At 40.1% G+C, this 26,248-nt stretch overlaps 1 protein-coding gene across 14 annotated transcripts in view; it reads right to left on the reverse strand.

Moving 5' to 3' along the window:
* The window catches only part of C1D (C1D nuclear receptor corepressor), a 132,374-nt gene that overhangs the window by 79,264 nt on the left and 26,862 nt on the right, over positions 1-26,248 (reverse strand). Inside the window, exons 5-6 of one of the 14 annotated variants that reach the window (XM_055540500.1) lie at positions 19,560-19,710; positions 17,759-17,928 (exon numbers count right to left, since the gene is read on the reverse strand). The exons of 12 other annotated variants lie outside the window; for them this stretch is intronic. In XM_055540500.1, coding sequence (XP_055396475.1) covers positions 17,774-17,928; positions 19,560-19,710 — 306 coding nt within the window. In that variant the 3' untranslated portion in view covers positions 17,759-17,773. Of the gene's footprint in view, positions 1-8,900; positions 8,940-17,758; positions 17,929-19,559; positions 19,711-26,248 lie in introns of those variants that run through there. One more of the 14 variants, XM_055540511.1, reaches the window with a different exon arrangement.

The raw sequence follows: 26,248 nt of genomic DNA on the forward strand, positions 1-26,248 counted from the left end.
TTAATATCTTCTGCTTCTGTTAGGTCCATACCATTTGTGTCCTTTATTGTGCCCATCTTTGCATGAAATGTTCCCTTGGTATCTCTAATTTTCTGGAAGAGATCTCTAGTCTTTCCCATTCTGTTGTTTTCCTCTATTTCTTTGCATTGATTGCTGAGGAAGGCTTTCTTATCTCTCCTTGCTATTCTTTGGAACTCTGCATTCAGATGCTTATATCTTTCCTTTTCTCCTTTGCTTTTCACTTCTCTTCTTTTCACAGCTATTTGTAAGGCCTCCCCAGACAGCCATTTTGCTTTTTTGCATTTCTTTTCCATGGGGATGGTCTTGATCCCTGTCTCCTGTACAATGTCACGAACCTCCATCCATAGTTCATCAGTCACAAAGAAACTTTCCTCAGTCACAAAGAAACTACCCAGTTGGGCCCTTCTCAGAATTATGCTTTATAGCACAAGGAGAGTTTCCAAGGTGGCCCTAGTGGTAAAGAACCTGCCGGCCAATGCAGGCAATGTAAGAGACATGGGTTTGATTCCTGGGTCGGGAAGATCCCCTGAAGGAGGGCATGGCAACCCACTCCAGTATTCTTGCCTGGAGAATCCCATGGACAGAGGAACCTGGTGGGCTACAGTCCATAGGGTCACAAAGAGTCAGACACAGCTGAAGCGACTGAGCACACACATGGCATTGGGAACACTGCTCAATGTTATATGGCAGCCAGGATGAGAGAGGAGTTTGGGGGAGAATGGATACATGTACATGTAAGGCTGAGTCCCTTTGCTATCCACCTGAATCTATCAAAACATTCTTAATCAGCTATGCTGCTGCTGCTGCTAAGTTGCTTCAGTCATGTCCGACTCTGTGCAACCCCATAAATGGCAGCCCACCAGGCTCCCCCATCCCTAGGATTCTCCAGGCAAGAATACTGGAGCGGGTTGCCATTTCCTTCTCCAATGCATGAAAGAGAAAAGTGACAGTGAAGTCGCTCAGTCATGTCTGACTCTTAGTAACTCCATGGACTGCAGCCTACCGGCTCCTCTGTCCATGGGAGTTTCCAGGCAAGAGTACTGGTGCGGGGTGCCATTGCCTTCTCCAATGTAAAATAAAAGTTTAAAAAAAAAAAAAAAAGCTTCATAGTGGGGAAAAAGAAATTCTGTATTAGTCTCACTGAGTGACAATATACAGAGGTCCCAGGGCGGAGCATAACAAAGAAGCACGGCAAACACAGGCAATACATGCAAAGATATGAGGATCCTCCTTCTAAGGGCAGACCAGGCCTCAGCCTGCTTAGAGTGAATAAAAGCAGCCTCAAGTCAGAGAGCATAGTTGAGATAGAGAACTGCCTTCTCAGAGTCTGCCACGTGGAACCTGAACAAGTCACAGGAGGAGGGAGCGGGGTCATGGGGGAGGGGCAAGAGAGGAGGAGGGAGCAGAGGCCTGTGCACCAACCTCAGAGTGATTTTGAACAGAACAGGTTAATATAGCTCCTTCCCAAATTGGACAACTCTGTGGAGTCAGGAGGAAGCATTCAGGAAAATTGAGGCCTGGATCACTGGTAAAGACCCAAAGGCCAGGCATGAGTGATGAATGAGACAAGAGGGCTTGTCATTAAAGTTTCAACTAGAAGCAGGGATTTTCTCAGTCACCCAGAAGTCACCCTCAGTCACCCAGAAGATGGGGACCTTCAGGCTGGCAAGGACAGAATCACAGGCCATAACCAAAACAACTCTGCTGTTTACCAGCTGGGTGAACCAAGACAGGCAACTCAGTCTTTTTGAACCTCTTTCATCATTTATAAAGTGGAATAATAATAGCACTGCATTAGCTCTGGCTGTCATAACAAAATACCATAGGCTGGGTGGCTTAATTAACATAAGCTTATTTCTCATATTTGGAGACTGGAAACCTGAGATCAGGGTGCAAGCAGCATCAGGTTCTGGCGAGGTTGCTTTTCCTGGCTTTCAAATGTCCCCTACCCACTGTGTCCTCACAGGTTGGAGATGGTGTGGGGCTCCGGTCAATTCCTCTTCTTTGTCGTTGTTGTTTAGTCACCCAGTTGCGTTCAACTCTTTGCAACCCCAAGGACTGCAGCATGCCAGGCCTCCCTGTCTTTCACTATCTCCTGAAATTTGCTTAAACTCATGTCCATTGAGTCAGTGATGCCATCCAATCACCTCATCCTCTGTCGTCCCCTTCTCCTCTTTCCCTCAATCTTTCCCAGCATCAGGGTCTTTTCTGATAAGTTGGCTCTTCCTATCAAGTGGCCAAAGTATTAGAGCTTCAGCTTCACCATCAGTCCTTCCAATGAATATTCAGGGTTGATTTCCTTTAGGATTGACTACTTTGATCTCTTTGCTGTCCCAGGGACTCTCAAGAGTCTTCTCCAGAACCACAGTTTAAAGGCATCAGTTCTTCAGCTCTAAGCCTTCTTTATGGTCCAACTCTCACATCCATTTGTAACTACTGGAAAAACCATAGCTTTGACAAGCTAGACCTTTGTCAGCAAAATGATGTCTCTGCTTTTTAATATGCTTTGTCTAGGTTTGTCACGGTTTTTCTTCCAAGGAGCAAACATCTTTTAATTTTGCGGCTGCAGTCATCAACCACAGCACAGGGGTGATCCATCCTCAAGATACCCTCATCTGAACCTAATCACCTCCCCAAGGCCCCACCTCCCAATACCATCATATTAGGGGGTAGGGAAGCAGAGATCAAATTGCCAACATCCGTTGGATCATCGAAAAAGCAAGAGAGTTTCAGAAAAACATCTACTTCTGCTTTACTGACTATGCCAAAGCCTTTTACTGTGTGGATCACAACAAACTGTGTGAAAAATTCTTAAAGAGATGGGAATACCAGACCACCTGATCTGCCTCCTGAGAAATCTTTATGCAGGTCAAGAAGCAACAGTTAGAACTGGACATGGAACGACACACTGGTTCTAAATTGGGAAAGGAATATGTCAAGTCTGTATATTGTCACTCTGCTTATTTAACTTCTATGCAGAGTACATCATGAGAAATGCTAGGCTGGATGAAGCACAAGCTGGAATCAAGATTGCCAGGAGAAATAACAATAACCTTAGATACGCAGATGACACCAGCCTTATGGCAGAAAGTGAAGAGGAACTAAAAAGCCTCTTGATGAAAGTGAAAGAGGAGAGTGAAAAAGTTGGCTTAAAGCTCAACATTCAGAAAACGAAGATCATGGCATCTGGTCCCATCACTTCATGGAAATAGATGTGGAAACAGTGTCAAACTTTATTTTTGGGGGCTCCAAAATCACTGCAGATGGTGACTTCAGCCATGAAATTAAAAGATGCTTACTCCTTGGGAGGAAAGTTATGACCAACCTAGATAGTATATTGAAAAGCAGAGACAGTACTTTGCCAACAAAGGTCCATCTAGTCAAAGCTATGGTTTTTCCAGTGGTCATGTATGGATGTGAGAGTTGGACTGTGAAGAAAGCTGAGCACCGAAGAATTGATGGTTTTGAACTGTGGTGTTGGAGAAGACTCTTGAAGAGTCCTTGGACTGCAAGGAGATCCAACTAGTCCATTCCAAAGGAAATCAGTCCTGGGTATTCATTGGAAGGACTGATGCTGAAGCTCAAACTCCAATACTTTGGCCAACCTCATGCAAAGAGTTGATTCATTGGAAAAGACCCTGATGCTGGGAGGGATTGGGGGCAGGAGGAGAAGGGGACGACAGAGGATGAGATGGCTGGATGGCATCACCGACTCGATGGACTTAAGTTTGAGTGAACTCTGGAAGTTGGTGATGGACAGGGAGGCCTGGCATGCTGTGATTCATGGGGTCGCAAAGAGTCAGACACGACTGAGCGACTGAACTGAACTGAACTGAAAGATACAGCTCAGATAAGTCTGGACTATGTCCTGAGGGTGTATGAAAGGGATTAGTCAAGCCTTTGGGAACTAGAACTGAGGGAGGGTTCAGAATTCTCAACCATCAACTCTTTCCCCAGCAATTTCCCTGGCATTAAAGAGTCATATCTTATCTCCGACACCTAGCATGAAAACAAACTATGTCAAATACTTGTCTGATTCCCACCCTAGGATGTAACTTATTTGATTCTTGTTTGTGGAAAGAATTCTTGGCTTCCTGTCTTCATCAGGGATAAAGTTTCCCCTTTAGCAAACAGGAACAGCAGCAGGTGGAAACATCCAGTGCTGTTTATCCACCTGCATCCTTGAAGCAACCCCCAGGGAATTCCTGCTGCACAGTGCAGTTCAGTTCAGTCGCTCAGCCGTGCCCAACTCTTTGCGACCTCATCGACCGCATCACACCAGACCTCCCTGTCCATTACCAACTTTCAGAGTTTACTCAGACTCATGTCCATCGAGTCGGTGATGCCACCCAGCCATCTCATCCTCTGTCGTCCCCTTCTCCTCCTGCCTTCAATCTTTCCCAGCTTCAGAGTCTTTTCAAATGAGTCACTTCTTTGCATCACGTGGCCAAAGTACTGGAGTTTCAGCTTCAACATCAGTTCTTCCAATGAACATTCAGGACTGATTTCCTTTAGGATGGACTGGTTGGATATCCTTGCAGTCCAAGGGACTCTCAAGAGTCTTCTCCAACACCACAGTTCAAAAGCATCAATTCTTCGGCGCTCAGCCTTCTTCACAGTCCAACTCTCACATCCATACATGACCACTGGAAAAACCATAGCTTTGACTAGATGGACCTTTGTTGGCAAAGTACTGTCTCTGCTTTTTAATATGCTGTCTAGGTTGGTCACAACTTTTCTTCCAAGGAGTAAGTGTCTTTTAATTTCATGGCTGAAGTCACCATCTGCAGTGATTTTGGAGCCCCCACCAAAATTAAGTCTGTCACTGTTTACACTGTTTCCCCATCTATTTGCCATGAAATGACGGAAACAGAAGCCATGATCTTAGTTTTCTGAATGTTGAGTTTCAAGCCAACTTTTTTCACTCTCCTCTTTCACTTTCATCAAGAGGCTCATTAGTTTTTCTTCACTTTCTGCCATAAGGCTGGTGTCATCTGCATATCTGAGGTTATTGATATTTCTCCCGGAAATCTTGATTCCAGCTTGTGCTTCACCCAGCCCAGCATTTCTCATGATGTACTCTGCATAGAAGTTAAATAAGCAGGGTGACAGTATACAGCTTTGACATACTCCTTTCCTGATTTGGAAGCAGTCTGTTGTTCCATGTCCCTTTCTAACTGTTTCTTCTTGACCTGCATAAAGATTTCTCAGGAGGCACATCAGGTAGTCTGGTATTCCCATCTCCTTAAGGACTTTTCACACAGTTTGTTGTGATCCACACAGTCAAAGGCTTTGGCATAGTCAATAAAGCAGAAATATATGTTTTTCTGGAACTCTCTTGCTTTTTCAATGATCCAACAGATGTTGGCAATTTGATCTCTGGTTCCTCTGCCTTTTCTGAATCCAGCGTGGGCATCTGGAAGTTCATGGTTCACATACTATTGAAGCTTGGCTTGGAGAATTTTGACCATTACTTTGTTAGCATGTGAGATGAGTGCAATTGTGCGGTAGTTTGAGCATTCTTTGGCATTGCCTTTTTTAGGGATTGGAATGAAAACTGACCTTTCCAGTCCCATGGCCACTGCTGAGTTTTCCAAATTTGCTGGCATATTGAGTGCAGCACTTTCACAGCATCATCTTCTAGGACTTGAAATAGCTCAACTGGAATTCCATCACCTCCACTAGCTTTGTTCATCGTGATGCTTCCTAAGGCCCACTTGACTTCACATTCCAGGATGTCTGGCTCTAGGTGAGTGATCACACCATCGTGATTATCTGGGTCATGAAGATCTTTATCATATAGTTCTTCTGTGTATTCTTGCCACCTCTTCTTAATATCTTCTGCTTCTGTTAGGTCTATACCATTCTGCATACCATTGCTGCACAGTGCATCCCCAGATTTTGCCACTCCCAGGGATCATCCTAGGGGGTAGGTTTATGCAGCCCCTCACCATCAATTTCATTTCTCTAAGTACACTAGGTCAGGGCAGTTGTCTCCTAGACACCCTCCAAGCATTTACTCTCCGCTTGCTCTTTATGGAAAATAAGGCCACGTCACCACCATGCCTGACACTGATTTGTTCCCTTCCCTTCTCAGGGAGGCTTGACCCATAGCCTTCAATTCAAAGGCATAACTACAGCATGAGACCCTTTTCTCAGCTCATAGCTTTGATTGTTCAATCCAGAACCCAGGTCTTCATGGACACCCTCTTATTAAAGAATTCCATCCACTGTGCTCTCTATAAAAGTCAATAGCAACTTCTCAAGTTATTTCAGGACACCAGCCAGCTGCCACTTTCTCTCAGATTAAGTAACATTACCCAAGAACCCTTAGTGCCATACAAGAACTCTTCTAATATATACCTTTTATATCTATTTTATTGGGAGGAGTAGCTCCAATGCAAGAGGATAACCTGAAAGATTTTTTCAGATCATCTTCAATCTGTCTTTTCCTTCCTGTTGGGTAATCAGAAAGCTTTCAAGTACCCTACACCAGCAATCCCCAACCTTTTTGGCACCAGAAACCAGTTTCATGGGAAGACAATTTTTCCACACACCAAGGGCAGGAGAGGGATGGTTTGGGGATGATGCAAGCACATTACACTTACTGTGTACTTTATTTCTAACCTAATGCTAATCTGACAGGATGTACCAGCCTGTGGCCCACAGGTTGGGGACCCCTGCCCTAAGCAAGCTCATCCCATTAGACCCATGTACACTTGATTTCGGAGAAGGCAATGGCACCCCACTCCAGTACTCTTGCCTGGAAAATCCCATGGACGGAGGAGCCTGGTAGGCTGCAGTCCATGCTAAGGGTCAGACACGACTGAGGGACTTCACTTTCACTTTTCACTTTCATGCATTGGAGAAGGAAACAGCAACCTACTCCAGTGTTCTTGCCTGGAGAATCCCAGGGACGGGGGAGCCTGGTGGTGGGCTGCCGTCTATGGGGTCGCACAGAGTCGGACATGACTGAAATGACTTAGCAGCAGCAGCAACACTTGATTTAAGTCAGTGGTCCTCAGCTGGGGGTAACTCTGGCCCCTGGGACTTTTGGCCATGTCTGAAGATATTTTGGGTTGTCATAACTAGGGTGAGGAATGCTCCTGAAAACTAGTGGATGGAAACCAGGGATGCTGCCAACCATCCTACAGTGCACAAGACAGGCCCCACAACAAAGTTGCCAACCTCAAAATGTCAGTGGTCCCAAGCTGGAGAAACCCTGATAAATTACTGCCTATAGGAAACATTGGAAGGACTGATGCTGAAGCTGAAGCTCCAATACTTTGGCCACCTGATGCCAAGAATTGACTGATTGGAAAAGACCCTAATGCTGGGAAAGATTGAGGGCAGGAGTAGAAGGGGACAACAGAGGATGAGATGGTTGGGTGACATCACCAACTCAATGAACATGAGTTTGAGCAAGCTCTGGGAGATGGTGAAGGACAGGGAAGCCTGGTGTGCTGCAGTCCATGGGGTCAAAAAGAGTGTAACACGACTGAGCGACTGAACAGCAACAAGGGGGAACAGGCAACCCGATTCAGTACCTAAATAATAAACAGGATCTCTGTTAAATTTCCAGACTAAGAGCATTCAAGGAAGTTTCTAGAATTTAAAGCCATGGTGTCATCCTTGAGTGCTGAGTACCTTAGATTGGTCCTCTCAGGAGGTACAAGTACAAGTGGTTCATTTGGGAGGTGATCCCTGGAAACCTCAGTAGGGGAATGCAGATCTGAAACCAGGAAGGGAAGAAAGCCAATAGAAGGTGTGTTTTCCAGCAAGTTGCTGAGGGCAATTGCAGCTTAATCCCACCAGGGAATGCCAGAAAAGACTGAAGAATATTCATTATCTTCAGTTACCCCAACCAAGAGACAAGGAGGCCGAGGTATTTACTCACACATCCTGTCAGTCATTGGTTAAGGGATCCCAAGGGCTATTAATTCCCCAACACTTCCTACCATCCCAAACACAGGAGGAACAGGCCCTCAAGCAAAGTCTGCAGATAAAGAATCTCTGGTGCTGCTAGTGATGCATGAAACCAACAAGTGTATGAAACTGACGAGTGTGACTGGTTGAGGATGGGGCCACCAAGAGCATCTAGTACAGTGAGATTGCTGAATGCATTAATTTTTACATTGTACTTCTTTCATGCTTCCCTAGTGGCTCAGACAGTAAAGAGTCTGTCTGCAATGTGGGAGACCCAGGTTCGATTCCTGGGTCAGGAAGATCCCCTGGAGAAGGAAATGGCAATCCACTCCAGCACTCTTGCCTGGGAAATCCCATGGACGGAGGAGCCTGATAGGCTACAGTCCATGGGGTCGCAAAGAGTCAGACACAACTGAGCAACTTCAATTTCTTTCTTTCTTTCTTTCGTGTTGAATATTTCAGTAAACATTTATTATATTAGTAGCAGGCATACTAATACACATATAGCTAAAAATACCAGAAAGAAGGGTTTTCCAGGTGGCACTAGTGGTAAAGAACCCACCTGTCAATGCAAGAGACATAAGAACCGTGGGTTTGATTACTGGGTCCATTAGATCCCCTGGAGGAGGGCATGGCAACCCACTCTAGTATTCTTGCCTGGAGAATCCCCATGGACAGAGGAGCCTGTCAGGCTATAGTCCTTAGGGTCGGAAAGACTGGGACATGACTGAAGTGACTTAGCACACATGCACACACCAGAGGAAAAATGCAAAAATCAAACTTAAAAGATGAGATTAGATGTAGCTCTTGCAAGCAGCTAAACTGTCTGATTCAAAATGAGAACAAGAAATGCAGAACCATATTTACCCAATGTGAATGAGGTGACCCACTGTGTGGTGTGGTATCACAGTCACTATAGATCTGTCATCTCATGTGCCACTAAGCTCTGAATCAGAGGGTCTTCTCCGTCATATTCCTAGTGCAGCAAGCTCCTGGAGGGGACAGAAGACAAGCCAAAACAGATACTGGTTTCCTAAACTTCATGCCTGGCTTTGGATCACCTGTCTTCAAAATTGGAAAATTCAAAGATTTATAAAAAGTATTACCCTAAGTTTAAACTAAAAACTTACATACATATACTAGCAACCCAGCAGAGATAAGAATGTTATGAGGAAATTCATTTCAATCGACATTGGAACATTAAAACCACCCAGTTTAGTGAGGCCTCAGTTTCCAAAGTTTGGTGTTTGTGGATTCATACACAACAGAACTAGGAAGTCTAAGCCTTGTCAACCATCAGATACTTTATTTGTTAGCGCTTTTTTTTCATGTTGTTGTTTAATGTCCAATAGCTCAGATGATAAAGTATCTGCCTGCAATGCAGGAGACCCAGATTTGATCCCTGAGTCAGGAAGATCCCCTGGAGAAGGGAACGTTTACCCACTCCTGTATTCCCGCCTGGAGAATTCTATGGACAGAGGAGCCTGTCAGGATATAGTAGTCCATGAGGTTGCAAAGAGTCAAACATGACTGAGTGACTAACACTTTCACACTTTCTCTTCTTCACAGTCTGAAACTCCACTCACATTAATATACATAAAAGAAACAACTTGTTTCAATTACATTAACTAACTAATACAAGGTGAATTAATTTAAATTATAATACTCCTCAGAAAAATGAAATACTAGCCTAGGATTAATTTTAATATCTTTCCTACCGAAAGAAATGCTCAATTATTCTAAACTTAAGAATAATTTAGAGTAAATTTAAAGAAATTTTTCAGATTTCAAGAGTACCTCAGGAAATAATAATTACTATATTTGATTTTTGTTTGTTTGTTTTGCTACTTAGCTCCAGTTTAAAATATTAATCATGAACCTTTGGGAAGGAGAAAGGGCAGAGATTTTTGTGATGTCAGGTAAGGATAATAGCATTAAAACCCAAAACAATGCTTTAAAGACATATACACATTTGTCTTTTAAATTAATAAACATATTTCAGACAGTTTCATTCAGCATAGCATAAATCATTTTAACTAGAAACACACATCCTTTTGAACTACTCAAAAATTAATATTAATTAAATAAGAGGATTCTTCAGAAATAAAACATGAACAGATTATTTCTACAGTATCATTTTGAGAACTTAATATATTGAATATGTCATTGTAGAGGAAAAGCCCAACCAACAAAAATATACCTCGTAGCACAGCTCTTTGGGAGGGCATTCTACCTGCTTATACTTATTCTTGACACCAGGTATGTAGCGAAGAATCTAAGGATAAACAGTACTTGGAAGAATTCCTTTGAGCTAAAGCTTAAGGCAAAATAACTTGCTAAGAGTGGCTACTCTACATTCTAGAACAGGAATGATCAACATTTTGCTAGGGCTGACCTAGTGGAAAATGTATACAGCAAGCTTGGAGTTCTAACATCCTGTTCCTCCTTCCAACCCGTGGTCAAAACCACACATCTTCAGCCTGACCCTTTCTAGACTTTTCATCTTCCTATGTATGTCTCATAATCATAAAACTTTTGTTCCATGTCATCATGTACTGAATTTCAGCTTATTTCTTTAAGGTATCTTACAAATAAATGGATGATCATTTCAAAATTTTTTCAGGCTTTTCACTTAAGCTGGTACAGTGATTCACCAGTCTGCTCCATTAAAAACAAAAATAAAGGCAATGATACATAGACAAAGAGACAAACTTGGGCTCAAAAACCAAATAAAAATCTCTCTGAATCAGAAAAGAATGGAGATGCTAAGTAGTGAATAGGGCTGAAGCTACAGACTCACTGGGGTTGTGTCAAAAGTATGTTTCTGCTGCTGCTGCTGCTAAGTCACTTTAGTCGTGTCTGACTCTGTGCGACCCATAGACGGCAGCCCACCAGGCTCCCCCGTCCCTGGGATTCTCCAGGCAAGAACAGTGGAGTGGGTTGCCATTTCCTTCTCCATGCATGAAAGTGAAAAGTGAAAGTGAAGCCGCTCAGTCGTGTCCGACCCTCAGTGACCCCATGGACTGCAGCCCACCAGGCTCCTCCATCCATGGGATTTTCCAGGTAAGAGTACTGGAGTGGGGTGCCATTGCCTTCTCCAAAAGTATGTTGCAGATAGCTTGAAAAGGTTCCCACTGACCTGAGATGGAAAAATGAAATACCAAAAAGAATGATATCTACAAAAAAAATTGAAACACTATAAAAGTGAGAAACCCAGAGTTGATATTGACATTTTTTAAAAAATTAGTCACCTTTTAAGAATGCCAGAGAATCAACTCATTATTCTGAACGCTGGCAAATGAAATTAATCAAGTATTTCTTCTGCCTTCCCTATATGAACTATACCTCAGAGTAACAATAGATGATGAGGGAAAACACTTCTTGTAGAATTCCACTTAATAAATAAGAAATGATAGAACTGAAATAGCACCACTTTGCAACCCCCATGAAATAATGGATGTGGGCAGATGCCACCAATGACTGTTAAAACCAGTAAGTGAAAAGCTGATCAATCTTAATGTTATAAAAAACAAAACAGATGTTAGTGTCTTCTCTTAGATGTTCTGGGAGGTATACACTATGCCTCTGAAGTATTCTTGGAAAAAGAAAAAAGTCAAATCTCGTCAAGCTTCATCTAGATCTATTACCATTTTATGGGCAAGGGAGGACATGAAGGCATATATAAACTATGTCATGAAGGAAAAGAGAAACTACATTAGTTTTCTTAATAAATAATTATAAGAAAATAAGAGGGTAAAATTGAAAACTTTTTATATATTTGATGATTTGTTTAAAGTAGTGTCAATTTTTTTAGACGTGATAACTGTGCTTTAAAAAGATTCCCACTGAAGTATTTACTGATGAAATGATACAATGTCTAATTTTACTTCAGAATAATCCACTGCAGGAAAGGAGGGGAATTTGAGGATATACGACTGACCTTTTGTTGAGAACTGTGAAAGCTACCTCACTAGTCATTAATAATACTTCAGAAAGAGAGAAGGGAGAAGGTGCTAGAGCACTCGTGGGATTTCATTGAATCTGTAGACCTTTAATAGCCAACATGTGGCTCAAAGACCAGCATCACCTACCAGCTTGTTAGAAATGGGGACTCTCAGGCACACACCAGATCCCCTGAATCAGAAACCACACTGAACAAGATCCCCTTGGTAATTTGTGTACATGGTAAACTTTTTGAGAAGTACTTTTGTAGGAAGAGAATGATTATCTTCCAATCCATTAACAGCTACCTTATTCAATTTATTTAGGTCCATAAATAATGGCTCTCAGTAATTTTTTATAGTTTTCTGTAGAGAGGTTTATTATTCAGTGTAGGCTGCCATAACAAAATACCACAAGCTGGGTGACTTAACAACAGAAATTTATTTTCTTACAGTTCTGGAGGCTGAAAATCCAAGATCAAGGTGTCAACTGATTCAGTTCCTAGTGAGTGTCACTTCCTTGGTTGTGGATGGCCTATTTGTCCTCACATGGCCTTTCTTCTGAGAATGAGCAGACACAGCAAGAGAGTTTTCATGTCTCTTCCTATAAGGGCACTAATCCTATCAGATCAGGGCCCCACCCTTGACTTTATTTAACCTCAGTTACTTCCTCAGAGTCTCCATCTCCAAATACAGCCACACTAGGGGTCAAGGTTTACACATAAAAATTTTGGAGGTACACATTCAGTATATTAACAGAGGTGTTGGGTCATGTTTTTGGCTTTTATTCCTGGATAATTAGTATTCTCAACTGATTTATAAATTATTCTTTTAAATTTTCTATGTATATAATCTTATCTTCAAATAAAGGCACTTTTCTTATTTTTCAGTCCTTATACCTTTCACTTTTTTCTTACCTTGTTCTGAAACTCAAAGGGAATTCTGGTGTCAGCCTTAGGCTTTTGCAGTTACCCTTTGTCAGACAGAGAAAGTTTCTATCTACTTTTAGTTTACCCAGAGATTTTATCATGCATGGGTGCTGAATTTCATCAAATGCTTATTCTGCATCTATTGAGATGATCTATGATAATATCCCCTTTTCCATTCCTAGCATTGGTGGTCTGTATCTAATTTCTTCTTAGTCTGTAATGCTAAAGACTTTATTAATTTTTATTTATTTTCCTTATTATACATTTATTTCTTATTTCATCAATTTCTACTCTTTATTATTTCTTCTTTTTCTCCTTCTCTAAATAAAAATTGATATTTTATTCTAACATCTTGAGGCACAAGCTTAGATTATTGGCTTGGGGGATGAGTCAAAGTAACTCTGTCCACCATTACTAAAAGCAGAAGACACTTACACCTAATTTCATCCTTCCTTTTTAATCTTAAATAAGAGGAGCTAGGAAAACAAGAAGCTTTCTAATTCTTCCTATTTTCAAGCATTTCATCTATTTATAATTATTTAATCTGAAGTAATCAAATATTCCAACATCCGCTGGATCATCAAAAAAGCAAGAGAGTTCCAGAAAAGCATCTCTGCTTTATTGACTATGCCAAAGCCTTTGACTGTGTGGATCACAATAAACTGTGGAAACCTCTTCAAGAGATGGGAATACCAGACCACCTCACCTGCCTCTTGAGAAACCTATATGCACGTCAGGAAGCAACAGTTAGAACTGGACATGGAACAACAGACTGGTTCCAAATAGGAAAAGGAGTTCGTCAAGGCTGTATATTGTCACCCTGCTTATTTAACTTCTATGCAGAGTACGTCATGAGAAACACTGGACTGGAAGAAGCACAGGCTGGAATCAAGATTGCCGGGAGAAACATCAATAACCTCAGATATGCAGATGACACCACCCTTATGGCAGAAAGTGAAGAGGAACTCAAAAGCCTCTTGATGAAAGTGAAAGAGGAGAGTGAAAAAGTTGGCTTAAAGCTCAACATTCAGAAAACGAAGATCATGGCATCTGGTCCCATCACTTCATGGAAAATAGATGGGGAAACAGTTGGAAACAGTGTCAGACTTTATGTTTGGGGGATCCAAAATCACTGCAGATGGCGACTGCAGCCATGAAATTAAAAGATACTTACTCCTTGGAAGAAAAGTTATAACCAACCTAGATAGCATATTAAAAAGCAGAGACATTACTTTGCCAACAAAAGTCCATCTAGTTAAGGCTATGGTTTTTTCCAGTAGTCATGTATGGATGTGAGAGTTGGACTGTGAAGAAAGCTGAGCGCTGAAGAATTGATGCTTTTGAACTGTGGTGTTGGAGAAGACTCTTGAGAGTCCCTTGGACTGCAAGGAGATCCAACCAGTCCATTCTCAAGATTAGTCCTACGTGTTCTTTGGAAAGAATGATGCTAAAGCTGAAACTCCAGTACTTTGGCCACCTCATGCAAAGAGTTGACTCATTGGAAAAGACTCTGATGCTGGGAGAGATTGGGGGCAGGAGGAGAAGGGGACAACAGAGGATGAGATGGCTGGATGGCATCACCGACTCGATGGACATGAGTTTGAGTGAACTCCGGGAGCTGGTGATGGACAGGGAGGCCTGGTGTGCTGCAATTCATGGGGTCACAAAGAGCTGGACACGACTGAGGGACTGAACTTAACTGAATCAAATATTCGGGCTTCCCTGATAGCTCAAGTAGTAAAGAATCTGCCTGCCAATGTAGAAGACACAAGAGACGCAAGTTTGATCCCTGGGTCAGGAAGACCTCCTGGAGAAGGAAATGACAACCCACTCCAGTATTCTTGCCTGGAAAATCCCATGGAGCCCAGAGGAGCCTGGTGGGCTATAGTCCATAGAAGTCACAAAGAGTAGGGCATGAATGGCTGAGCATGCACACACACACACACACACACACAACCAAATATTCATTTGACCAAATTAATGTATTTTAAGAAGTATTAATTTAAACAAATGGCTATATCAGAATACTTTTTCTTTCAATTTTATTGAGATATATTTGACATATAGCCCTGTACAAGTTTAAGATATAGGTTATATCAGAATACTAATTTGACCTCCAATTTCTTCAACATCTTAACAAAACTGTGCTTCAGGGACACAAAGTTTATCATAGTTGAAGTAACCATAGGAATAACTATTAACAGGAGTATGCCCCACAAGAAAAGCTTCCTGAGAGTTGTTCATTGAGACTACGGTTTTGATAAAATCGGTTAAAGATATTTCAAAGCTTGCTTCAACTTTCACGAATTTTTCAAAATGAAAAAATATGTTAACCCAAGCACTATCAAATTAATGACTGTCATTCTTGTCTCAAGTTTTCCAACTTTATTCTAATTATAACCATTTAAGAAAATTTAATTTAAATCAAAAGTATAAATTATGACCCCAAACCACTGATTTTTAGAACCTCTTCAGATCAGCATTTGAGTCTGAGAAATTGCCTTTCAATCTTTCATTCACCATTTAACAAATATTTGTTGAGCACTAACTATGTATCAAACACATAAGTATATTGCTGGGTTCCTTTTAAAAATATGTCAGACTCTTGCTCATGTCCTTTGCTGATTTATGTGTCATATGAAACATTAGTGTCTGTAACATAATCAGTGAAAAGACTGTCTCCCAGTCCTCAGTGTAATGTGTCTTTCTAAGACAGCCTTGAAATTTAATCCGACGTCTGCATTATCTTACTCATAAAAAGGGACAAATGCAATTGATAGTAAATGACATCAACATTCTTTTCTACTCACCCAGCAAAAATTATCACCTGTGGTTGGAATTTCTCTAAAGCATGTCTCCAGCTAATTGGGACTTCATATCTCTATAAGCTGGGTTAATTTGAGAAGTCGATAAGGATCATAGAAGTAGCAGATAAAGTCTCTGGCTTGCCAGAATCACAAATGCAACCCTCTTTAATAAGTGAGGAAATTAAAGTTGAGTGAGAATAAAAGAAACATTTAATGTCCTAGCCAGGACCAACCCAGGTCCAGAATCTCTGTCTATCCTCCAGGTGGATCTTCTTCATACCACAAGATGAAATCAAGAGCTGTGTTCCCACACTGGATATCTCCTGCATGTTTTTATTTATGAGCATATACAAATTATTTTACATCATTATTTGAATGTTTCAAGTAGTAACATTTATTTTCTTCTTCCTTTTTAAATGGCTCATGTTCGAGTTGCGGAAAATCTTTCATTCTGTGTCAATATCTAAATTTCAGCAGTATCTGAGATGGCTTAGATGAATTTCATGTTCATTTTCCAGTCGGTTTTCATAGACTGAGTAGATAGGCTGCAAGGAATGAGCCCTTCCCTCACAGTAGTGCAGCTGAGTTAGAATTGTCCCAGGAAGGCCCATGGTTAGCTAACAAGATTTGCTGTCTGACTTTGAGCACATCTTTGTTATATGTTGTTTGTTTGTCTTGAAGTTACAGGTTCTTTTTGGAAAAGTAAGACCACAAAAGCAAGAACAAGTAATGGATGTTGAAGGCTGTTTGTTTATTTATGGCTGCGGGGAGACTTCATTGCTGCACGCAGGGCTTTCTCTCGTTGCGGCCAGTGGGGGCTACTCTTCCTCACAGTGCGTGGGCTTCTCGTTGCGGTAGCTTGCTAGTTGTGGAACACGGGCTCTAGGGGTACAGGCTTCAGTAGTTGTGACGCACAGACTTAGCTGCTCCGCAGCATGGGGGACAGTCCCAGACCAGGGATCAAACCCGTGTCCCCTGCATTGGCGGGCAGATTCTTAGCCTCTGAACTACCAGGGGAGCCCTTGTTCTCTTTTTTAAGCCTTTTACAAAATTGTTATTCTCCGCTGCAGTCTCTAGATCAATGCTTCTCAACTTTGGATAGTCATTACATTTCCGTGGACCTTCAGACAATATCAATGCCTGGGCCCCCGTGCCTAGGAAGTCTGATTTGTTCTTCCTGGGCCTGAGGATTGTTTTTAAGCTCTGAGTGATGTGGAGCCAAACTCAGAAACGCTGGTCTAGACGCTGCTCTGAAGTCAAGAGAACAATTCCCACTTATGACAAAGGCAAGAGAATCTGTTCTTTTTGGTGTGGCCTTCTTTCTCCAAGTAAATTAGAGAAGTGCCAACACTTTCTCCTATAATAGAGTATCTTTTCCTTTGTTAGAAACTGTTCACTGCTTGACTCCTTCAAGGATTAACCTATGATTTTAAACAATTTAGGAAAACCTTAGCTATACAGAGTGCCAAAGACTCCAAGGCCACATTTTCAGGCAAAGACTCATACGTATGGAGGTCTGAGAACACTAACATCCCAAGAGGAACTCTTCAACTGTTACCTTAGAAACTTTATTTGGGACAAAGAAAATAAAAGACAAACAAACTTTCCATTAAATCTGTCCAGTGTTAATGTAAGTCATATTCATTTTAATACCATCAACATAGCATTTTAAATAGCCTTTTACTCCAAAACCCCTACTCCTTTTTATTTGAATTTTTATACTTGATGGGGAAAAGTGGGCATGGTTGTGCCCACCTTATAGATGGAGAAATGTAGGCAAAATTTTGGTGACTTATCTCAAAGCTAGCAGTCATGGACAAAATTAAGAAAATCAAAGCTGTTGTAATGTTTTTATGAAGTTCTATAATTTATACCCCCAAATACTCTATTGAGATATTCACCCCAAGATACATTTTAAGAACCAGTGGTTTAAGGCCAGGTAAGCTGTCAGTAATGCCTAACGCGGCTCCCAACATCAATTCCATGAAATTTAAAATAGCCATAAAAGTCGAGTCAAATAAATGCTCAAATTTGAAAATTAGGTGCCTATGATTTTAACGACAGCTACAGATTATATTTAGTTTGATCTTTAGTTTTACCTTTGTTTACAAACTTTGTTTCATTATATTTATTTGTTGCTGTTCAGTCACTAGGTCATGTCTGACTTTGCAGTTCCATGGACTGTAGCCTGCCAGGCTCCTCTGTCCATGGAATTCTCCAGGTAAGAATACTGGAATGGGTTGCCATTTCCTACTCCAGGGGCTCTTCCCAACCCAGGAACTGAACTTGCGTCTCTTGTGTCTCCTGCACTGGGAAGAGGATTCTTTACCACTAGTCATTATATTTATAATTTCTTTTAATATCTTGATAGCCAATACAAATAAATGAAAATTACATGGCCAAAGATAGACACAGGGGAGATGTATAGGTGACTATTACTGAAGAAGTAAGTAGAACATTTTTTCCTAGACATTTTCCAAGAGAATTAACAAAACCCTCAGCCCCCAAATAGAGCAACCAAGACTCCTTCAGTGTAGTGAGTCTACATAATTTCTAAAGAAACTAAATACATCTTGCACAAACCTGCCTTGCATCAAGATAATACACATGCTTCAATGCTGCCCCTTCCCCTGGCACACACACACACAAATAGCTCCAAAAGGAAAGTAAGAATTATTTCTCTCTCCTTGGTCTCAGTTTACAGCAGACACTGACAGCCAGAGTCTAGACCTGGTTAGATTATCAGCTATAGTTTCAGGTTGGGGTTTCAGATCTCAGTATCTGTAAATACCGCTGGAACCTCTTATTTGAATACTGTGAAGGGAAGGTGGCATCGAGAATCTGGTGGCAATAAAACTCATTATGGAGGGAAAACTTTCCCATTTTTCCAAAACTTCATTTCCACTAAGAGCTAAGTAACATAATGTTCGACTTGATCCATATCATACATACATCAAAAGGCAATGATAATGTGCCAATAAGAAATAAAATCAAGAAGGGTTCAGGTTCCAAGCATAACTGGAAGGTCCCAAGTTCAACGGGAGAAGAAACACATAATCTTATCTTCCATGATCTTCTGAGAACAAGCCTCAGGATACCCTGGCTTCACTGGATACTCAGCTTTCTGGACAAAAGTAATCTTTTCATTCTGCACTTAGTATTTTAATGCAACTTATTGAAGCTCTCAGGTGGAAAAATATATTTTTGTCTAAAAATTTAAAAATTATTTTAAAGTATTATGTTGAAAAACGTTTGGGAAAAAGGGGCAGCTATATTTCTACCTAAGCAAATTTCATGCATGTTTACAAAATCATATAATAAAATAAAACAAAAAAGTGTTTGTTACCTTGTCATTGCCTCAACCTCATTTCACATTTTCAGTTGGAGCTATCTATCATTTATAAGGTATATTCAGCTCAGAACTAAAGCCTCTATACTTTTATAGATATGGAATGAAATCTTCAAAGAGACTCATTACTTTAAATATGCTTGGTAAGCAATTTTTTAAAAGAAAAAGGAAAATAAATTCTTGTCCACGAATGAGATCCCCAAACTCAATGAATTCTTCTCTAAGAATGATCTTTAAAACAGGCTATCAAGAAAATGACCCCTTTCCATTGTTCCTTGACATTTTCTGTTCACAAGTTTCTTGCTAAACAAGTTTTTATTAATATATAGTTTGGCTCTTATTCTTCACTTTTATAAATACAAAAGTAATGGCATAGGTAGTTTGAAAGATACTTTTTGTGACTGAAAGAAACTGGAAAAGAACTTTACAATCTGGTTTTTGTAATAATAAAGCATAAATTTAATCTTTTATGTTACTACAGTAACATACATTCAGTAATGAGACATGTTGGGGTCTCATCTGCTTTAGTTACGTGTCAAGTTTTAATCATTTTATTTTCTCATCACCCATGAAATCCAAAGAATACCTTTCTGTTCACTTTTGTGACCGCAAAAGCAAAACAGCTCTTCTGTGTTCTTTTGCTGCCACCCAGTGGCTCTGATCAGCAAGTGCAAGGATGACAAATCTAAAGAGACAAACACATCTTCAAGAAAATCCAAAGCAGGAAAATGCAAATTCTGAAAAGGGATAAATGTTGAAGCAGGCAGTTACATGAACAAGGGTCCCTTTATTTTGCATTAAAAAACCTCCCCCTAGATTATAAATTCAAGCAAGAGTGGGAACTCGGTGCTTCACTCTTCCTAGACCAAAGCTGACTGGGAGTGAATGCACAGTAGGAACTTATTCAACACCTGTTTAGCCTAACCAACTACATGTTTAATCTGTTTCATTAAAATGCTTATTGTAGGGATTTCCCTGGCTGTCCAGAGGTTAAGACTCAGCACTTCCACTGCAGAGGACACAGTTCCACCCCGCTGTGGGGGGACTAAGATTCTAAGAGGCCAAAAAAAAAGAAAAACAATGCTTATCATAATCAAGTGGGAAAATAAAAACACAATGAAAAAGCTATGCTTGCATTTGAATGTAAATGGAAAATAGGCTTAAAAAATATTCTGAATATAAGTCAATTATTTCAGTGGGGGGTGGAGGACTTTCTGCTTGTTTTCTGTAAAGAACATGTTTTATGGCCAAGAGGCCTGGGGAATCAATAAATTCAACCAATTAATTTAAGGAAAGAATTGTTTCTGAAGACTATGCCAAGGGTATCAATAGCATGTTTCTTGAATCATTTTAAGATGGTCTCTACCCTTAACTATGGAGAAGGCAATGGCACCCCACTCCAGTACTCTTGCCTGGAAAATCCCATAGATGGAGGAGCCTGGTAGGCTGCAGTCCATTGGGTTCCTAAGAGTCGGACACAACTGAGCGACTTCACTTTCACTTTTCATTTTCATGCATTGGAGAAGGAAATGGCAACCCACTCCAGTGTTCCTGCCTGGAGAATCACAGGGACGGGGGAGCCTGGTGGGCTGCCGTCTATGGGGTCGCACAGAGTCAGACACAACTGAAGCGACTCAGCAGCAGCAGCTGCTGCTCCACTATTGCCTGGGAAATCCAACGGATAGAGGAGCCTGGCGGGCTACAGTTCATAGGGTCACAAAAGTCTGACACAACTTGTTCAGAAATTCAGGATGATTTTCCTGTCACCAACACAAGCGATAAAGCACAGGATCAGAGGCGTTGCACAGCTCCAAAGTTGGTGCACAAATTAAACATCCACACAACATAAACCAAAACTGAAGCCCGCTTTCCAATGTTTGAAACTTCAGTGCAGGGTTAGCCAACCACCGAACAGCATCCATGTCTGACCCAGCTTCTCCTCCTGCGAAGCCCCTCCGTCTGTGTAGTTCCGGGGCCAATAGGTACTTCTATAAAGCTTAGGGCAGAGAGAGTGAGAGGTGTAGTCTCCAGAGTGAACTCAGATCCCAGCCTAATTGTGTGCTTTTAGACATAAATACCCACTTCAAGTTAGCTTGTATAGATCACAGATGAGATAACAGGTCTGACCCACTGGTGGCCAAGACCTGAGGTTAGCTGCCATAAATGCCCAGACCATCAGACAAGGACCAGGCATGACCTTAATATACACACTCATAGAACAATCAATATTCAGAGAGGAAGGGATGATTGTAGAATCTTTCATTTGTAAATCATTTTTTAAGTGGAATACTCTGCTTTAACTATGGACAGGAGTATAAAAAGAGTAAACATAGACCCAGATTCCAGCAGTGAAAATGTCGATCCAGTGGGAATTTCAGGATATCAGTTATTCTACTTTGTCTTGATAAAAGGCAAAAATATTTAAAACAATTAGAAAGCACAGCATTAAATACAAAGCCCTAATAAATTCAATTGTGCTTTCCAACCCACGTATCAACATGTACATATCTTATTTCTCTTTGACAAAAATACATGTTTGGGGAAGAGAATTCTAATGCTTTGCCTCATAGAAATTTGAATATATTGAAGATATCTTCCAATGAGTTAGGAAATTCAAGGAATTTTAAGATGCATTTGAAATGAAAGCCCAAGTCTTACTCAGAATGAAATGTTCTAGTTGCCAGCTTCTCAGGAAGCAGACCCTACGTATATCTCAATTTTATCATTTAAAAAATTCAAGATTTTTTACATTTCCTTTGATCATTTAAATACTGTTGCATCGGACCTCTACAAAAATGTACAGCAAAATCTACAAATAAAAGCTTCAAAAATAAATTACACCATCACCAGATGCTGCCAAAGATGTGAAAAAAAACAGGAACTCTTCTTATTCATTGCTGGTGAGAATACAACAGTACAGCCACTTTGGAAAAGTTTGGCAGTTTCTTAGAAAACTGAAGATACTTTTACTATCTTACTGCAGTAAGTAAGTAAGATACTTATTTACTGCAATCATACACTCTGGACAGGAATTGAAAATGTGTGTTCACACAAAAATCAGCACATGGATGGCTACACCAGCTTGATTCATGACTGCCAAAACTTGAAAGCAACCAAGATGTCCTTCAGTAGATGACTGGATAAATAAACCGGGACATTCAGGCAACGGAATATTATTTGGCACAAAAAAAAGAAGTGAGCATCAAGCCTTGAAAAGACATGGAGGAATTAAAATGCATATTACTAAAGTGAAGGAAGCCAAGCTGAAAAGGCTACATGCTTCATGATTCTAATAATCAGACATTCCAGAAAAAGCAAAACTCTTAAGACAGTAAAAAGATCAGTGGTGGCCAGAGGCTGGGGGAAGGAACAGATTAACAGGTGGAACACAGAGGATTTTCAGGGCAGTTAAAACTATTTTATAGAATACTATCATGATGGATACATGTCATCACATATTTACCCAAACCCAAAGAATGTAGAGCACTCAGAACGAACTCTGTTAACTATGAACCCTGGGTGGTAATGACGTAGGTTCATCCAGTGTAACAAGTGTAACAAATGCACCACTCTGGTGATAGATGTCCTTAGTGCAGGAGGCCGGGGGAGGAGAGGGAAAATGAGGTATATGGAAACTTCTTGAACTTAAAACTACCCTAAACATTAAAGTGCATGAATTAATCTATTAAAATTACAAATAAGAGGAGAGCACAAAGCAACAAGCAATCTCACATAATTATAACTTCAGTCCGTCAGTCAGTTCAGTCGCTCAGTCGTGTCCAACTATTTGCAACCCCATGGACTGCAGCACGCCAGGCTTCCCTGTCCATCACCAACTCCTGGAGCCTACTCAATCTCATGTCCATTGAGTCAGTGATGCCATCCAACCACCTCATCCTCTGTTGTCCCCTTCTCCTCCTACCTTCAATCATTTCGAGCATCAGGGTCTTTTCAAATGAGTCGGTTCTTCCTTCAGGTGGCCAAAGTTTTGGAGTTTCAGCTTCAGCATCAGTCCTTCCAATGAACACCCAGGACTGATCTCCTTTAGGATAGATTGGCTGGACCTCCTTGCAGTCCAAGGGACTCGCAAGAGTCTTCTCCAACACCACAGTTCAAAAGAATCTATTCTTTTTTGTCTTTTTTTTTAATTTAAATTTATTTAATTGGAGGCTACTTACAATATTGTATTGGTTTTGACATAAAAAAAGTATCTATTCTTCCGTGCTCAGCTTTCTTTATAGTCCAACTCTCACATCCATATATGACTACTGGAAAAACCATAGGTTTGACTAGATGGACCTTTGTTGGCAAAGTAATGTCTCTGCTTTTTTAATATGCTGTCTAGGTTGGTCATAACTTTTCTTCCAAGGAGCAAGCATTTCTTAATTTCATGGCTTCAGTCACCATCTGCAGTGATTTTGGAGCCCCAAAAATTAGTCTCTCACTGTTTTCATTGTTTCCCCATCTATTTCCCTTAAGATGATTATTTCAAATGTTTCTGTAAATTTCAAGGCAGCACATAAGAACTAAGCCTAACAAGTCAAAGAAGATATCTATTAAGCTGTACATAGTACTTCCCTTAAAGGATTAAAACACACATTAACACTATTCCCAAAAGCTGCTTTTAACATTTCTTTTCAATGTTATATATTTAAATTATTTTAAGTTACTTTAAATGCCTAGCTAAGTAGGTGAATGAAATTTAATCACGAATATTTCCAATATTATGTATTTCAGTATAATATACCTAAGTATATATAATGTGGGACTTCCCAGTTGGCTCAGCGGTAAAGAATCCACCCGTTGATGCACCAGATGCAGGAGACGTGGGTTTGATGCCCTGCCTGGGAAGATCCCCCGAGAAGGAAATGGCAACCTGCTCCAGAATTCTTGCCTGTAAAATCCCATGGACAAAGCAGCCTGGAGGCTACAGTCATATAGCTCAAATAACTTATACTAAAATAAAAATTTATATAGTCAATAATTAAGGAAACACTGTTATGCTGGTCTTTATTACTATCTTTACAAATCTAAAAAGTGATAGATAAAAATCTAACAATTGCAATTCCCTTAAGGTTTCCTTTAAATTGTGTTTAGAACAAATTCTAAAACAGGTCTTATACCTTGCTACACTTCTGACATGTATAACTTTTGATACTGAACAATTAATTTCAATGACAATCCAGTTAGACTGCGGTGAGAAAACAGATCTTTAAAAACTTATAAGCATGTTTCCTATAAGCTGACCTCCCTTTACAAAAATAGGTGCAATAAGCTCCCTTTTACAAGTCAGCATTAAGACAGTCAAGCAAAGATCGCACACTATCACTTATATATAGCCCTATTTTTGTGGCATATAACCCTATTTTTGTGGCATATAACCTTCATAAATAAACGCTGAAGTTTCAAAAGAGTATAGAAACAGGCTAGAAAATGAGCCCCTTTCAAATAAGAATTCTCATTTTTCTGACTGTATCTGAATGTAATTTGTCTAACATTACAATTAAAAATAAATGGGCTCACATGTAAGAAAATTAATATATTAAATGCCGGTAGATATTTTTATATATGCAATGTGGTTTTTTTTTTAAGACAATGAAATATCTGCTATTACACTCCAGCTTCTTATGTTACTTCCTTGCCACGGAAGGATTTTACTTATTGGCTTATTTACTTATTGTATATTTACTTATGCAAGCTATAAGTAAATAACTAGCACTTCCTAGATTATCTGATTTTCGTGCTTTTTGAGCAAATGTTGATCGGCATAACTTTTTTTTTTCTCATTTCACCAAATAAATCATTACACAACAAAACAGAAAAGAAAAATCTTCGCTCTCACTTTACTTCTGTTCATGCGAGGGACTGTATCTTTTAAATAACTGGTCTTTAATTCTGCTGATTACCTTCACAACACACACCTACATCACCAATTTGCTGGCCCTCATCTATTGACTCCCATCCTAAAGATGAGAATTTAGTTTATACTACTCCCCTGACTTTACCCCTCCAAATTTTGACAGAATTAAACAGAATGAATACATACATATTTATGTGTGCATGTGTATCACTTTGCATGTACACCAGAAACTAACACAATATTGTAAATCAACTGTACTTCAACTTTAAAAAAAGAAAGAAAAAAAATAGTCATTACCTTTACAACTTATTTAAAAGCACATTCACCCACCAGTCTGTGTAGCATCTGCGTTTCTGGCCATTTATAACTTGCTTTAGTCTACCATACCTTCACTTCTACATCATCAAGGTTGTCTTCCTTTATATTCTTGTCTTCTGTTTACTCTACTGGTTGATTGTAAAAGCTGAAAACCAGTAAGCAACATTTATAATTTTTTTTAATTGGTCCCAAATCTTTAAGAGTAAAAACCCACTTCTGAGTTAGCTAATACCTAACTTTAAAGAAAACAACAACAAAAAAATGGACAGTACACTATAGAGTTAAGAATTTGCAGGCGGAAAAAAAATTTTAGGGCTTTAAAAAAGTCTGTATCCAGATGAATTCAATAAGCTATTTTTTAAGTGGTTTGTACTCTTGGATGAGCACAAATTACATACAACTTGTGTAAGATGTTTTACGTATTTATTTTCATTATTTGAACCGGACTGCTGTGTTATATTAGGAAAAGACCACATGGCACATGATAATAGTCTTGGTGAAAATCTCTCCTCCATGGAAACCTGACAGGGTTTTCTTTCCTGCAGGGAAATGAGTTTCTTCAAACCAAGATAAAGTTTAAAAATGGCACACCAAGGGGCTTCCCTAGCGTTCCCAGTGGTCAAGACTCCAATGCAGGGGGTGTGGGCTTGATCCCTGGTCTGGGAACTAAGATCGCACACGCCCTGCAGTGCGGCTAAAAAGAAAAAGATGGTATACTCCATCAAAACAAATAGTGTCTGCTACAGATCTGAACCTTTTGGCTTTAGAAAGAGTATAACAGATCCTTGAAATTTCAAGTTCTAAATGTTGAGAACTTTGTTCATATTCAAAAATAGTCCTAGATAAGTCTACAGTTTCCTGTTTTTAAGAATTACATTTTCATCCTGCATCATGAAGTTCTTAGACATACTTTCACATCCAAGTTATTTTTTTTAATTTAATTGGAGGATAATTGCTTTCCAATATTATGTTGGTTTCGGCCATACATCAAGATGAATCAGCCATAGGTACACATGTCCCCTCCCTCTTGAACCTTCCTCCCACCTCCCCCCCATCCTACCCCTTTAACCTTTTAAATTCATTTCAGCTAGTGGCAT

The sequence above is a fragment of the Bubalus kerabau genome, chromosome 11, assembly GCF_029407905.1.
Source record: "Bubalus kerabau isolate K-KA32 ecotype Philippines breed swamp buffalo chromosome 11, PCC_UOA_SB_1v2, whole genome shotgun sequence".
Lineage (NCBI taxonomy): Eukaryota > Metazoa > Chordata > Mammalia > Artiodactyla > Bovidae > Bubalus > Bubalus kerabau.